This window comes from Balaenoptera ricei, chromosome 7, assembly GCF_028023285.1.
Source record: "Balaenoptera ricei isolate mBalRic1 chromosome 7, mBalRic1.hap2, whole genome shotgun sequence".
In the NCBI taxonomy this organism is placed as follows: Eukaryota; Metazoa; Chordata; class Mammalia; order Artiodactyla; family Balaenopteridae; genus Balaenoptera; species Balaenoptera ricei.
The window spans coordinates 86,345,823-86,359,266 of NC_082645.1; the positions used below are offsets into that span (position 1 = coordinate 86,345,823).

General features: G+C 42.6%; 1 protein-coding gene across 6 annotated transcripts in view; it reads left to right on the forward strand.

Annotated features, from left to right (window-relative positions):
• The window catches only part of SPATS2L (spermatogenesis associated serine rich 2 like), a 171,330-nt gene extending 158,199 nt beyond the window's left edge, over positions 1-13,131 (forward strand). For all 6 annotated transcript variants that reach the window (XM_059928425.1, XM_059928424.1, XM_059928423.1 and 3 more), the window contains 4 exons: positions 3,385-3,494; positions 6,164-6,266; positions 8,948-9,168; positions 12,228-13,131. In XM_059928425.1, the coding sequence (XP_059784408.1) occupies positions 3,385-3,494; positions 6,164-6,266; positions 8,948-9,168; positions 12,228-12,623 (830 nt within the window). In that variant the 3' untranslated portion in view covers positions 12,624-13,131. The remainder of the gene's footprint in view (positions 1-3,384; positions 3,495-6,163; positions 6,267-8,947; positions 9,169-12,227) is intronic.
• Positions 13,132-13,444: the final 313 nt, after the last annotated feature.

Consider the following 13,444-nt stretch of genomic DNA (forward strand, 5'->3'; position numbering starts at 1 on the left):
GAAGCCACCACGATGAGAAGCCCGCGCACTGCAAGGAAGAGTAGCCCCCGCTCGTCGCAACTAGAGAAGGCCCGCGCGCAGCAACGAAGACCCAGTGCAGCCAAAAATAAAATAAATAAAAATTTTTTTTTTTTATTTTAAAAAAATAATAGTATTTGTAGTTAGGGTTTTTTAGGGTACTATTCTAAACAGTTCACATAGGTTATTTCATTCTGTTCCACAATAACCCTGTGAGGGGTATATGATTATTACATTTTATAGATGAAGAAAGTAAGGATGCTGTCATGCTATGATCTCAAACTTTGCCTGCCCAGGGAATGGGAGGCCTAGACAGGTGTGTTCTCGGAGTGTCAAATTTACTAGAGGTGGGAAGAAAACATTACTTTATACTAACAGGAACATAGATCTATTATGAAGTAAAATGCAAAATTCACAAGAATTTTTAAGGAATTAAAAGGATTTTAAAGAACCTTTGTGCTTGAAGAGGTACTTGGGCCCCAGCTCCTGGCCCCCCACCCCCCAGGATTTCAGGTATACCCTCTGCTAAGACATATTATTCGAGAAGCCCTAAAATTTTCCATGGTTCAAGTAATAAGAGCAAGCTTCTAATGTGTTCCAGAAACTTGAAGGAAATTATAAATCCTACTGAGCGAATGGATTTCAGCATACCAGATACTGTTTATAAAACTACATAAATAATACTAATCGAGTGTTGAATGCAGTGAAAATCTAAAGCCATATGGGACTGTCTCCCTCTACAAATTTCCAAAAGGATGGTGCTTTCAAAACATACCTACTATTCTATTTTAAATTATAGGATCAATGAATTTTAGGAACTAATCTGTTTTGGTTTTGCTTTCTGTTTCTGTGATTGATGTTTTTGAGGTGAAAATGTTGGCTTCCCCCCAGAGAATATTGGCTTTTGATCTCAAGTTTTAGGACTTTTTCATTATGAAAGTCTTTGAAATGTTAATGAGACTATATGTAAAACTCATCCCAACACTTGCTGATGCAAAGTATTCATTCCCATGCACATTTGCATGATTGTACACTCAGAATTTATTGGTGATCTTGCACCTGCATTTCTATTTTAGGGCCCATTTATATCTGTTTCTACAAAATCTTTTGTTTGGTATGAATGCCCAAGTTCTACTTAATCAAAAAGAACAATTACCCCTAATTGTCACCAGTCCCACAAATGATCTGTTAAGAAAAGTCAGATCTGTTTATCCATGTATCACTCAGGGTCTGTTGACCCCTTTACTAGCTGCTCATCAAAGCTGGGCCCTCAGAATTCTTATTTATCTTACTTTGAAAGAGGAAAGTACCTCATTTCATCTTCCTACTCAAGAATCATGTTCTCATTCTCCAGGTTTTAGTCCAATCCATATGTTGAATTATAATGGGAAATAAATAATCAGTCGAAGGTATGAGTCCTAGATATTCTCAAGTGGCCCCTGTAGAAAAGGAACTTCTGCCTTTCTTTGCATATTCCTTTTAAGTAATGCATTGATTCATTCTTTGCATATTCCTTTTAAGTAATGCATTGATCCATTCGTTGGAATCCTTCATTCAGCAAACATATTGAGCACCCACTGTGTACCAGGCCCTAGGTATCCTGGACACAAAGAACTAAATGTGCAGTTTTTGCCAGGACTAGAGATGCCTGCTGTAGCCAGAAGTAACAATATTTTAAGAGCAACCAGAAATCCAGCTTTTGAATGGAATCACTTAACTTTCAAGTGTGGGTGATTTATTTGTAAAAGTAATGTGTGGACCAAACAAAATATATGTACCCTGTCACTGAAAGTGATAGCTGGCTACCTTATTGTGACCTCTGGTCTGACTGGGTAACCTGGGACATCACTCAATAATACATTTTCTATGTTCAGATGAAAATTCCTTACACTCCCATCATCAGGACAAGTTTTTCACTAGCTTCTCTGTACTCTGAAATGCTACCAGGCACAATTCAGTCTCTGCCCAGCTACCTGGAATTGTAAATGGGAGGCAGGGGGCGTCCTGGTAAATAATCAAGTATGATTAGAGTAGTTTGGCAGATGGTTAGGCTTTATGAGTTATAGGTTAGTTATTTTATTGACATCTCAACATTGGTATCAGCATAAAAAGATATTTCTCATCCTGTCTGAGGAATGGCTTATGGTTTGCAGGAAATCTTAACTCTTGATTGATTCTGAACTTCTTTTGGGGCTTTTGAAGCGACTATTTTTGACATTTATAAATTAAGAACTCTTAAAATCAGAAAGCACCTTGTTTGGGCATTGTGCTGTGAATCTGGTCTAATAAAGCAGTTGACCCTTGTTCAGCCAAGAATGGAATGTGAATTCCATGTGCATATCGTATTAGTTAGATGGACTTTTCTTTTGTTATAACTCAAAATCTTTGTCCAAAAGAAATGAAGGCAATTCATATGTGACTGGAATGAGAGAACTACAAATCTTATCTATTATAAAATCAAACTTCTTGTTTAAATCTCACCCAATGTATTTGTATTCATTGCCTTTGAGCTCCATGGTCTTTTGGGAAACACACACACACACACACACACACACACACACACAAATTAACCTGTGGGCTCCTACATCTACTTGAACCTTTAGTAGTTCATCTGACAGGTGTGTGAAATGTGATGCCGAGAATTCCCTTGTGACTTCGCTGCATGTGCAGATGCTAAAGAGTGCACATGAATTCAGCTTAAGCAAGCTTTGACTCACCCTTGAAATTTTTCCATTGTAGACACTTATAACAAAAACTCTGGTCTACAACTTCTCTCTGGTTGCAAAATGGAAACATATCTGCAGAGTAGCAAAAGCAGAGGCATTTTTTAGCTCACAAAAAGCTAATAAAGGAAAACTTTTATGTCATCTTTCAATAACACAGCTAGTTGCCCTAAATGAATATGTGTTAAAGTTCAGAGGGTCTGATGTTGTTAGAATTTAATAGTACAGCACATACAGAATAATGGTTTTTGCTTAGTGGACTCAGTGTCTTTGCAATATCATTCAGATAGGATTTTAATGTTTTTTTTTCTTCTTGGAGATAGTTGCTCTGAGTAATGCACAAATCTAAAAGTCCAAACTAAGTGAGTGAGATCAGATGCCAGGGGGGGAAATGAAGAAGACTGTGGGTGTACAGTGAATCAGAAAGGACCGTGTTTGGTTTGGGGCTTGGTGGATAAAGACATAAGGAAATGAGTGGTTGGTGATGAGCACCAAGGGCCAACCCACCTCAGTGACCAACTCAGAAAACAGCCACGGCCCAACGAAGCGATCAGTCTGCGGAGAGAGAACTGATCCAAGAAATTAGGTCGTTTAATATGTTTACATCTTTGGCCTTAATGTATTATTCCTTCTTATCTGGCAGTGGAAATCCTGACTGCTCGTCAAAAGAAAGCAGAAGAACTAAAGAGACTTACTGATCTAGCCAGTCAGATGGCAGAGATGCAGCTGGCCGAACTCAGGGCAGAAATTAAGGTCAGTTCTAAAATATCACAGCCTGAACCCTGAGCCAGAGTTCTGATCCCCTTTATGTTTGTTCTGCATCCATAGAGCGCTGCTCTCTGAGGACCTAACATCAGACACCCAGCTGTCTTTCACAGGGTTGAAATCGAGAATACAGAAGGGTTAAAGAACCACCTAATCACTATATTTAAGTATACTATGTGTTGAAGGGCTATATCATTACAGAGGAGAGGGACAAGCTATTTTTTTAGCCAGTGGAACTGACCCAAATAAAATGTATTCAACCGTAAATTATAGCTGGGAAGGGGGACATTATTTTCACCATATGTAATTTATGCATATGTATATAAACACACACACATGTGAACACACACTAAGTATGAACTTAGTATAACAGTAGGGATTCTAAAGAATGTACAATATGTGGAGACTTCGTTCCTGTATCCTTTTCTAGCTTACTTGCCCTTTTATTAAGAATACCACATACAAATACGTATTTAGTGGATTTCTTCAGTTGCACGCAACAGAAGCTGACCCTGGCTAACCTCAAGAACAAGGAGAATTGGAAAGGATATGAGGGTAGCTCACCAAAGCAGAGTGTGCTCTGAAGACGCCAGGTTATAATTGGGCAGAAATGTTGGCAGCAGTAATTACCAGACACTCTTCAGGGCACCATCAGAGTGAGTGACCTCCAGATGTCATCACCCCTTGGGCCACCCCACTGGATTCAAATCCCAAACAGAGAGATTCTGATTGGCCTCCACTTGGGTCACATCCACCATTTGGCCAAGAGAGGTCTTGATTGAAAGACCCACCAATGCTGTGAATCTTGGAAACTGCATTGGGGTACAGTTACCAGAAGGAGAAATTGTTACCAAAAAGGCAAAAACAAGTATCTACAACAAAATAGGAAGTTACAGTTTATAAATTTTCCCTTTTCCTCATTTTCCCCAATACACTACACTAAACATACACACATGCACACGCACTCCAGCTTCTGACTGACTTCTAGGGAACTAGCGTACTTTGAAGTCATATTTGTTGCTAGCTTTATAAGTAGGATTGTCTGCTCATCCCAGCATAAAACTGGTTGGGTATGGTAGAAAGTGGCAAGTGACTTTGGTCCCCTCCATCCTGGTTAGGCATAAAAGAGAGCCCCGTGGGGATGAGGATTTCCCCTGAAGGTCCTGAGAAGTTCTAGAGGTCTTTCCCTTCTCACCTGCTCTCCTGGTCTTTGTTGCCTCCAGCCAGTCAATTGCAGTGGCCTCCTGACTAGTCTTTCTCCATCCACTGTCTCCCTCCAGCCTGGTCATTCACCCTGAGACCAGAGTTATTAGAGCAGGTCTGGTCTCCCCCGCTATGGTCTCCTCTTCCCTTCAAACTAAAATCCACCACTGGACTCCAGTATATATTTATTATGGCCAGTGCTAATTAGTTTCAGTAGAACAAAACCCTTCGTCTTGTGGACACAGATGCACTTCTGATGTCACAGATGTTCCCTGGTCCCAAAGGAGATTAGAGTGGAGAATGGGGCTGGTTGGCAGAACCCATCTTGATACCCAGAAAAACATCCTGGAAAGCAAAACAGACAAACACACACTTGTTTTGATAAATATGAAGTTGCCAGCTTCCTGGTCTACTGAAATCCACTCATCTTCCAAGTTTCACTTCTACCTAGCAAAATCCCACTCTTCGTAAAATGGTTGATAGCACAGGCTTTGGAGTGCAACAGTCCTGCTCTTGCAACCTTGGATAAATTACATATTCTCTTAGATTCTTAGAACCTCGATTCCCCCTTTGTAAATTACAGTTAATGATAGTACTGACTTCATAATAATGTGATCAGATGAAAATGAGATTATCTGTTAAGAATTTGGCCCATGTCTGGTAAGTGTTCAATATTTTTTTAATGTTCCAGATCAAATGCTTCCTCTTACATAACTCTTTACCCATTCCCCTCAGTAGGAAATAATTTCTTCCGCTTTCATATTCCTAAAGCACCTACTACATTCTACGTGATATTGTATTTTGTGGTATCTGTCTCTCTTGCCATGTGGTAAACTCCCTGGTAGATCACAGAGGGACTGACTCATAGTTATTTCTGTATTGCTCACTCTGTCATCTACCCATAGATCTTAATTTTAAATGAACTGAAAAATAATCTCTTTCCCACTTCCTTTAACAGCACTTGAAATTCTACCATTCAAGATAATGGTTTCTAGTTATCGATACTGAAGGCTTTTTGGACTTCCTGGTACCCTATTAAAATGGAGACGGACATCTAGGAAGGATGACATGCTTTCTCATGAGGAGTGATACCTTAGGAGGCCATTGGCCAGATTAGGAAGACTGCCAGAAGGCAATCCCGTAACTTACAATAGGACAGAAAGTGCTAGAAGGAGGGCGTGGGGTGCTAAAAGGTTTAAGTAGATGAGTCCAGACACACATTTTGCCTGTACAGACAGGACCCACACGTGTTTCCCAGAAGAAGGTGATCGTGCTCCAGGCAGGTCAAAACCAAGCCTGCTTTAACAGAGCCTCCCAGTGCCAGAACAGAGCTGGCATGCTTCCCCACCTGGGGATGCTTTCACGTCATCAGTGGTGGCGGGAGAGCAGAGAATGGGTCAGCAGCGTGCCTCAGTCATCTCTGTAATCATGGGGCTCCTGTCTCTTCCCTACAGCACTTTGTCAGCGAGCGCAAATATGACGAAGAGCTTGGGAAAGCTGCCCGGTTCTCCTGTGACATTGAACAGCTAAAGGCCCAAATCATGCTCTGTGGAGAAAGTGAGTTTTGCATACTTGCTAAATAATTCTGTGTGCATAAGCCTGGTGCTATTTGGAGTTGATATCAGAAATGTCAGGTGTGCGGTCCCCCAGGGGGGCTGAAGTGAGGTCTAAAGAGATTTAATAATCTAAGGTCATGACACAAGTCGCTAAAAATGTCAAGATCTGAACTTCCAGTCTTCAAATGCCACTGCCCATCAGTAAATCTCCAGGATTTATTAAGCGGAACAGAACAGGTCAACTAGTTTATACCTTTTGCACACTTTTCTTAAGCACTGCCAGATCAACTGCCTCTCTGATTTCAAACCGCCTGGTTCTATAGAGACCTGTTACAGGAGTAACAGGAGTTATAGGAGTCTCCCTAACGAGTCTGAGAACAATGGGCTACTGTCGTGAAGGGCCCAGCTGTCGTGTGTGTGTGTGTGTGTGTGTGTGTGTGTGCACACGCGCGTGTGTGTGTGTGTGTCACACACACTGCCCAGCAGTGCCTGACTGAGCCTCTCCCTTAATTAGAGCAGTTAACATGCAACAAAATTGGCTGGTCCTTTTTCCCCTGCTCCAGCCCACCCACCAGGGGAGGTGGGATTGAGCACTAAAGTGGCTTCAAGGATGCCACAAGGAGGAAGGAACGACTGGTGAAGGACATGGAATATCTACCGCCTCGTAGTGAGCTGAAAAATTGAGATTTGGCTTCACTTTTTTTTTTTTCAAAGTGGAAATGGCATTTTTTTCTGAGTATAAAAAATATAAGCTTGGTCTAAAAATTACAAACTATATAAAATAGAACATGACATTACTTTTGTGGCTCCATCACACTTTTTATGCACATATAATCTACTGTGTAAATTATATAGTATACTTAATTACACTACATCATTTACTATACTATACCATATTCATATATAGTAAGAGAATTTGCTTTTATCATTTCACAATATATGGCTGACATTTTTCCATGTCAATATATTTAACCCGTAATTTATTTAAATATAATTGGCATAATCAGTCCCTTGATTGTGGACATTTACGTTGCTTCCAGTTTTTCACCATTAAAATAACACTGTTGTGAGCATCCTTGCTCACATATCTTTGGCAATTATCTGAATTTTTGACTGCATTTCTTTTAAATTATTTTTTTTTCTATACACTCCCTCCCTTATGAATCTACCCCACTTGCCATTCTCCATCCCCAGATTTTGCCTCATCTCTAAAAACCCAGACTATCTGATTCACAGTTGGAAATTTAACTGCCCATCCTAGTTTCCACTCCAGCCTGATAATGGGCAAGACACTGATGCCAAGTGATTCTGCCACCATCTGAGGAGGGGAGGGCGGTGCAGCGTCACCTGCTCTCCTCCAGAGCACTCCAGTGCCACCTAGTGGGAGGAACCATTCCTTACCAAATCCCAGGTGTCCACATGGGAAGCCAGCCTCCCTTGTTGGAGACAAGAGTCCTTGAAAGGCCCTTTTCTTCTCAGCTTTGTTGAGAGCACATGGAAAGCCCACAGCTACTGAACCGGAAATAGTAATGACCCCTATGAAAGTGAATCTAGTTAGCAAAGAGCCACTAAAATCCCCTCGTCATGTTTGGACAGTCCCCGACGTGCCATCACACCTTACCTGTAAAATGAAGGGACTAGAGATACATCCCTGTCCTTTCCATTTCTAATGTTCTGTGATCCCTACTCACACTCCAAACCCTCAGGAAGAATGCTAGGATTAAGTCTGATCCAACACAGGTAGCAGAGAAAATTGCTTTTAAAAACTGGTGACAATTTTTTAAGATTCAGAGGTCTTGCTGTCCAGACTGGCAGTCAAATTCTGGTGAACTATGAGAGGAAAGTCATGATTATATCCTTCAGTTGATTCCCTCCAGCCCTGATTCAGCATAATCACACAGAAACATCCCATCAAAAACCACCCCTTTCAAAACCAGCGGGAAGGGTGATAATAAAAATTGAACAGACCTGTCCGAGCCCTGCCGGGGATCTGTCTGATTAGCCTGTGTGGACTTTAGCACTGGAATTGTTGCAGATTTGCAGTGGGGCTGTAGAAAATGGAGTTAATAAAAGGCCAGATAATGTAACTCTAATGGAATATAGAAGATGCTTTGGGGCATCTTTTGGGCCGGCAGGCCTGGCCGTAAGGTCAGGGGATATATACCACCCCGGGGTGACAAAATTCCTGACACCTGGCATCACCCCATTCTGAAGCTCTCAAAATATTGTGGCTCTGACCAGCCAAGTGTCCGTGTACCTCTAGGTTTTTCTGCATCTCTGCAACACCAGCTGGTCTAGGGATATGACAAGAATGGCAAGAACAGGTTTGGTAATGGGGAACCCAAGAGGCAGAGTACCTTTGTGGACAGGGCTGAGAGGGCACTTCGGGGTTTCATTATCCCTCTTCCCTTGGTGGTTCTTGACCTAAGGCATAATATTAGAGGTGCTCAGATCTGTCTCATTTCCTACAAATGTCTCCCAACCTGAATGATTATGCTATTCAGTGATTCTCACAGAAGACATCTGGTGGTCTCCAAGCACCTAGGTGCTTTTTCAAACGATACATTTCCAAAAAAAAAAAAACCAAAAACTTAATGTTTTTATGAAGGTCCTGCCAACTTCTCCATCTTCTAATGGGTTACTGAGGCACGGCCCCTAACACCAAGTGCTTTCTTGTTGCAGTTACACATCCAAAGAACAACTATTCCTCAAGAACTCCCTGCAGCTCCCTGCTGCCACTGCTCAACGCTCACGCGACCACCTCTGGGAAACAGAGTAACTTTACCAGAAAATCATCCAATCACAACAAGCCCTCCGAGGGTAAAGCAGCAAACCCCAAAATGGCGAGCAACCTTCCCAGCACCGCTGACAGCTCTCACCAGGCTGTGCCGGCTAATAAGCAGGTAAACTGCTCCAGGGAGGCCACCTTGCCCTGCTTCCAGGAGTCCCGCAGACCCTAGTGCATTGCCTGGGCAAGAAACCACTCGCTTGCAGAGGAAGAAAACAGCCACCACTGGTCACACCCAGGCTCCGCCCACCCCCAGCTGCACCCCGACCTCCAGAGCCTCCATCTATCTGCCTGTCCGGCCTCCCAGAGCTCCCCCGGTCCATCCGGTCCCCATTTCATAGGCGCTGTCCCCTGTGGAGGAAGTGGTCTTCACACACCTGACAGCATCAGCAAAGAGTCCACCTAAATGAGCCGGTGCTTCTCATGCCTTGAGTGCCACCCAGGTCCTCGTAACTGGCCCGCATGTGGAAGGGACTCACACAGACATGGGAACAAGATTCAGAACCTGGCCACTGACACCATTAGTGAGAAGAAATCCAGCTTGTTTTTTTGTTTTTAATTTTTATTTATTTATTTATTTATGGCTGTGTTGGGTCTTCGTTTTTGTGCGAGGGCTTTCTCCAGTTGCAGCGAGCCGGGGCCACTCTTCATCGCGGTGCGCGGGCCTCTCACTATCGCGGCCTCTCTCGTTGCGGAGCACAGGCTCCAGACGCGCAGGCTCAGTAGTTGTGGCTCACGGGCCCAGTTGCTCCGCGGCATGTGGGATCTTCCCAGACCAGGGCTCGAACCCGTGTCCCCTGCATTGGCAGGCAGATTCTCAACCACTGCGCCACCAGGGAAGCCCCAGCATGTTTTCTATGATCCTTTAACTCCCATTTATGTCTAGTTTTTCTGTAAGAGGCCAAAGTTAGTTCAAACTGCTCTTTCTTCTCTTGGGCTTTCAGTAAAGAGAATACATTTCAAAATGACATTATTAATTCTTATCTACTATGACCCTTTAAAATAGAAGTATCCAAAGGACAGTCTTCTCTCCTTCTGCTTCTCCACTATATCCTTGAGAAGTGATTTCCTCCTTATCATTAGAGAATGACCAAGAAATGGGATTTGGTGATTCAGAAGCTGGGAATGCTATAAAGACATTTTTCATGAGCTCTCAGAAAGAGAGCTTGAATAAAGAGACTTTTTTTTTTAAGCATTCCAAAATGCTGGTTTTCTAACAAGTGCCCTGTTGGATTTTGTGGTCTTGGTCTTTTAGAATTCTCATTAGTGACTCTGACAGGCATTTCTCTGGCCCCAGATGTCTTCATGAACTTTAAAATAGCACTTGGACAAGGAGTATTTCATACAGTCATAGATTCAAAATCATAATCAAATCTGTTTCACTTGTCTAAATACAGCTTCATAGCTTTTTTCTTTGCTTGTTATTAAACCCCCTGCTAAAATTAAGTCTGAATTTCTCTGTCACAATTTTTTTAAAAGCAAAGGGGGCCAGATTAAATGCTGTCCACATAGATACTTTTTCAGTTCACTGTTTCATCATTTTCAGCAAAGCATTGCAGGTGATGGCCTGTTTAACCTTAAACATATATCTGAGCCTGAGAAGGGCCCTTGTGCTGGGTCCTGTGCTTTAGCGTAAACCCTCGTGGCCCTCCCCCAGCCATGGCTGGGGCCCACGGCCCTCCCTACCAAGATGTGACTACCCAGAATCTACACTCTCCCTTCTGGAAAGTGCTCCAAATACTCGAGATCCTGGAATTCCATTCCCAGATAGCCCCAAGCCTACTCTCAGAGTCTGTTTGGACTACTTCCCTGGATGCGTCACCTTGAGGGCCGAGCTGACCACACTACCAGTTTGCACACCCCTAGGTCCAAAGGGCGATTATTTGTGGAGGTGGAGACGCCGCTTAGGTGAGCAGGCTGGAATGTCCACATTCCTGTGGGCACGGCCCCTCACAATGTGGGATGGAGCCAGAGGTAGGAAGAGACAATATTCAGACACATGGTACGTGGGCCTCTGCCTTTGTACTCTTGCCCTGGGCCCTGAGTTACTAGGGGCACGTCTGCCCTAAACCAATACCATCCAGTCACAATGCACAAATTAAGAACTTGATATATTTGTAACTCAAAAAATTACACATTTTAGTAACAGAGGTTTGATTTTCAAAAAGTCTGTGTTCATGTAACAACCTGCTTATGAATCTTGTCTGGAGGGAATATGTGAAGTGGGACTGGCTCCACCACTTTCTAACTGTAGACCTTGGGCAAGTCCCTTAAACTCCTTATCTTCATTGATAAAATGAAGCGCATCATAGAAGCTCTCTTAAAAGGTGGTGGCAATGACAGATGAGGTGGCACAAGGTCAAGTGCCTCGTTTGGTGCCTGGCACACTTAAGCACTACATACCTGTTGGCTGTTATTGACCTCAAGGAGTTCAGAAATCTTTCCCTTGTATGAAAACACACAGGCTAACCCACTGCTTCCTTTTTACTTATCCATTTATGTTCTTTGTTGCTGATTTGTTGAGAGTTGCCAGTTTTGCAGTCTGATGCTTCAAAATTCATTAGCTGAGAACTGCAAAAAGTTTAGAAAAAGAACTAATTATCTCTTTGAAAATACACATCACCTCTACATCTCACCAAGATCTACCAGAGACACCCCATCCCTGTATTTACCCAAGATAAGATTTCTGAACTATGGTATTTATTTTGAAATAGAAAAGCTGCTTCAGAGACAAAAAATGACAAACAGAATTTTATGTTTTTCTTCATATAAGTCATGAGAATTCATATACATAGTCTATAGAGAATGTCCCAGAAATGTTTATGGTAGAGAATCATCGTTTCTCTGCCTCTGTGTTACATTTCATTCTGTTTTATTTCAGGCATACTTTATGGGGTTTATTTGGCCTGGTTCTGGAATTGTCTCTCTTACACTTCTGTAACCTCTCTTTCAACATCAGTGATTTTATTTTCTTGGAGTTCCATTTACAAGACAGTCCACTGGTCTTTTAAGCTTGAGGATTCTAGCAGCTTGACCTCATTTGCATGTTGTCACATTCTTCTGGGGTGTAAAAAAGCTTACCTGTGACCTCGAGATTTGGTTTCCCTGATGTCTACTGATGTCATCTGAGGTTTGTTGGCATCTAATACTTAACTCTTTTTTTTTTTTTGGTAGAATGGGTCTTCTAGCCAAAGACGAAGATTTAATCCGCAGTATCACAACAACAGGCTAAATGGGTCTGCGAAGCCCCAGGGCAGTGGTAACGAAGCCGATCCGATGGGGAAGGGCAACAACCGCCATGAACACAGAAGACAGCCACACAACGGCTTCCGTCCCAAAAACAAAGGCGGCGCCAAAAACCAAGAGGCCTCTTTGGGAACCAAGACCCCCGAGGCCGCAGCCCATCCGGAAAAGCCCCGACGAAGGCAGCACGCTGCAGACAACTCGGAGGCCAGGCCTTTCCGGGGAAACGTCTCCAGGGTTTCACAGTGCAATCTCTGCCCCACGAGAATAGAAGTTTCCACAGATGCCGCGGTTCTCTCCGTCCCAGCTGTGACGTTGGTGGCCTGAGCTAGGAGAGAAAAAAAAAAAAAAGGTGTTTTCATTCAGTTTCGGTTCCCTGCCCGAGGTGCTGACCCAATTCGCTGCCAAAAGAGAGTCAATCCGAATATACAAACCCTGTACGGCTGTGTCATCCTCTCTTAATCATTTTTACTAATTCTAGTAATCAGCTCTAGCTTGCTTCATTAACTTTCATGGCTTTGCTTGATCTGTTGGCGCTTTTTCTCATCCAGACATTGCAGCATTTTAGCCAGGCGGTATTTACTCATTTGTTAGGAAAATCAAGATGTGGCTCAAGATCAGAGGCTCAGTAGCAACCTATGTTGTAGCAGTGATGTCAGTCCATTGATCGTCGTTAGAGAGTTAATGTTGAAAACAAAGTTCTTATTGATCAGACAAACATGATCTGCTGAAGACACATGCGCTTTTCTAGAGTTTAACATCTGGTGTTTTTCTGAAAAATATATATATACATATATTGCTTTATTTGAAACAAATTAAAATATGCTGCATTTGACACCTGGCTTGTTTTTCTTCTTTTTAATTTATGCCCACTTTATCATCCAGTGTACTAGGTAGTACTTTCAAGAAAACTTTAGAGACTAGAAGTTGTGGCACAGAGCTCTGTACAATACTGTTTCTCTCGGGATGGGTAACCTTTTGGAAAAAACAATGGCCCTGCCAGTACGTTACACACATATAGATGGATGTGCACCCTGATCATCTTAGACACAACATGGTAGTTTGGAAACCTTCGTTGCAAGTAATATAAACCTTAGCCTCGTTTAAACAATAAAGCAAATGTATTGGTTTAGTGGCTGAAAAGCCCA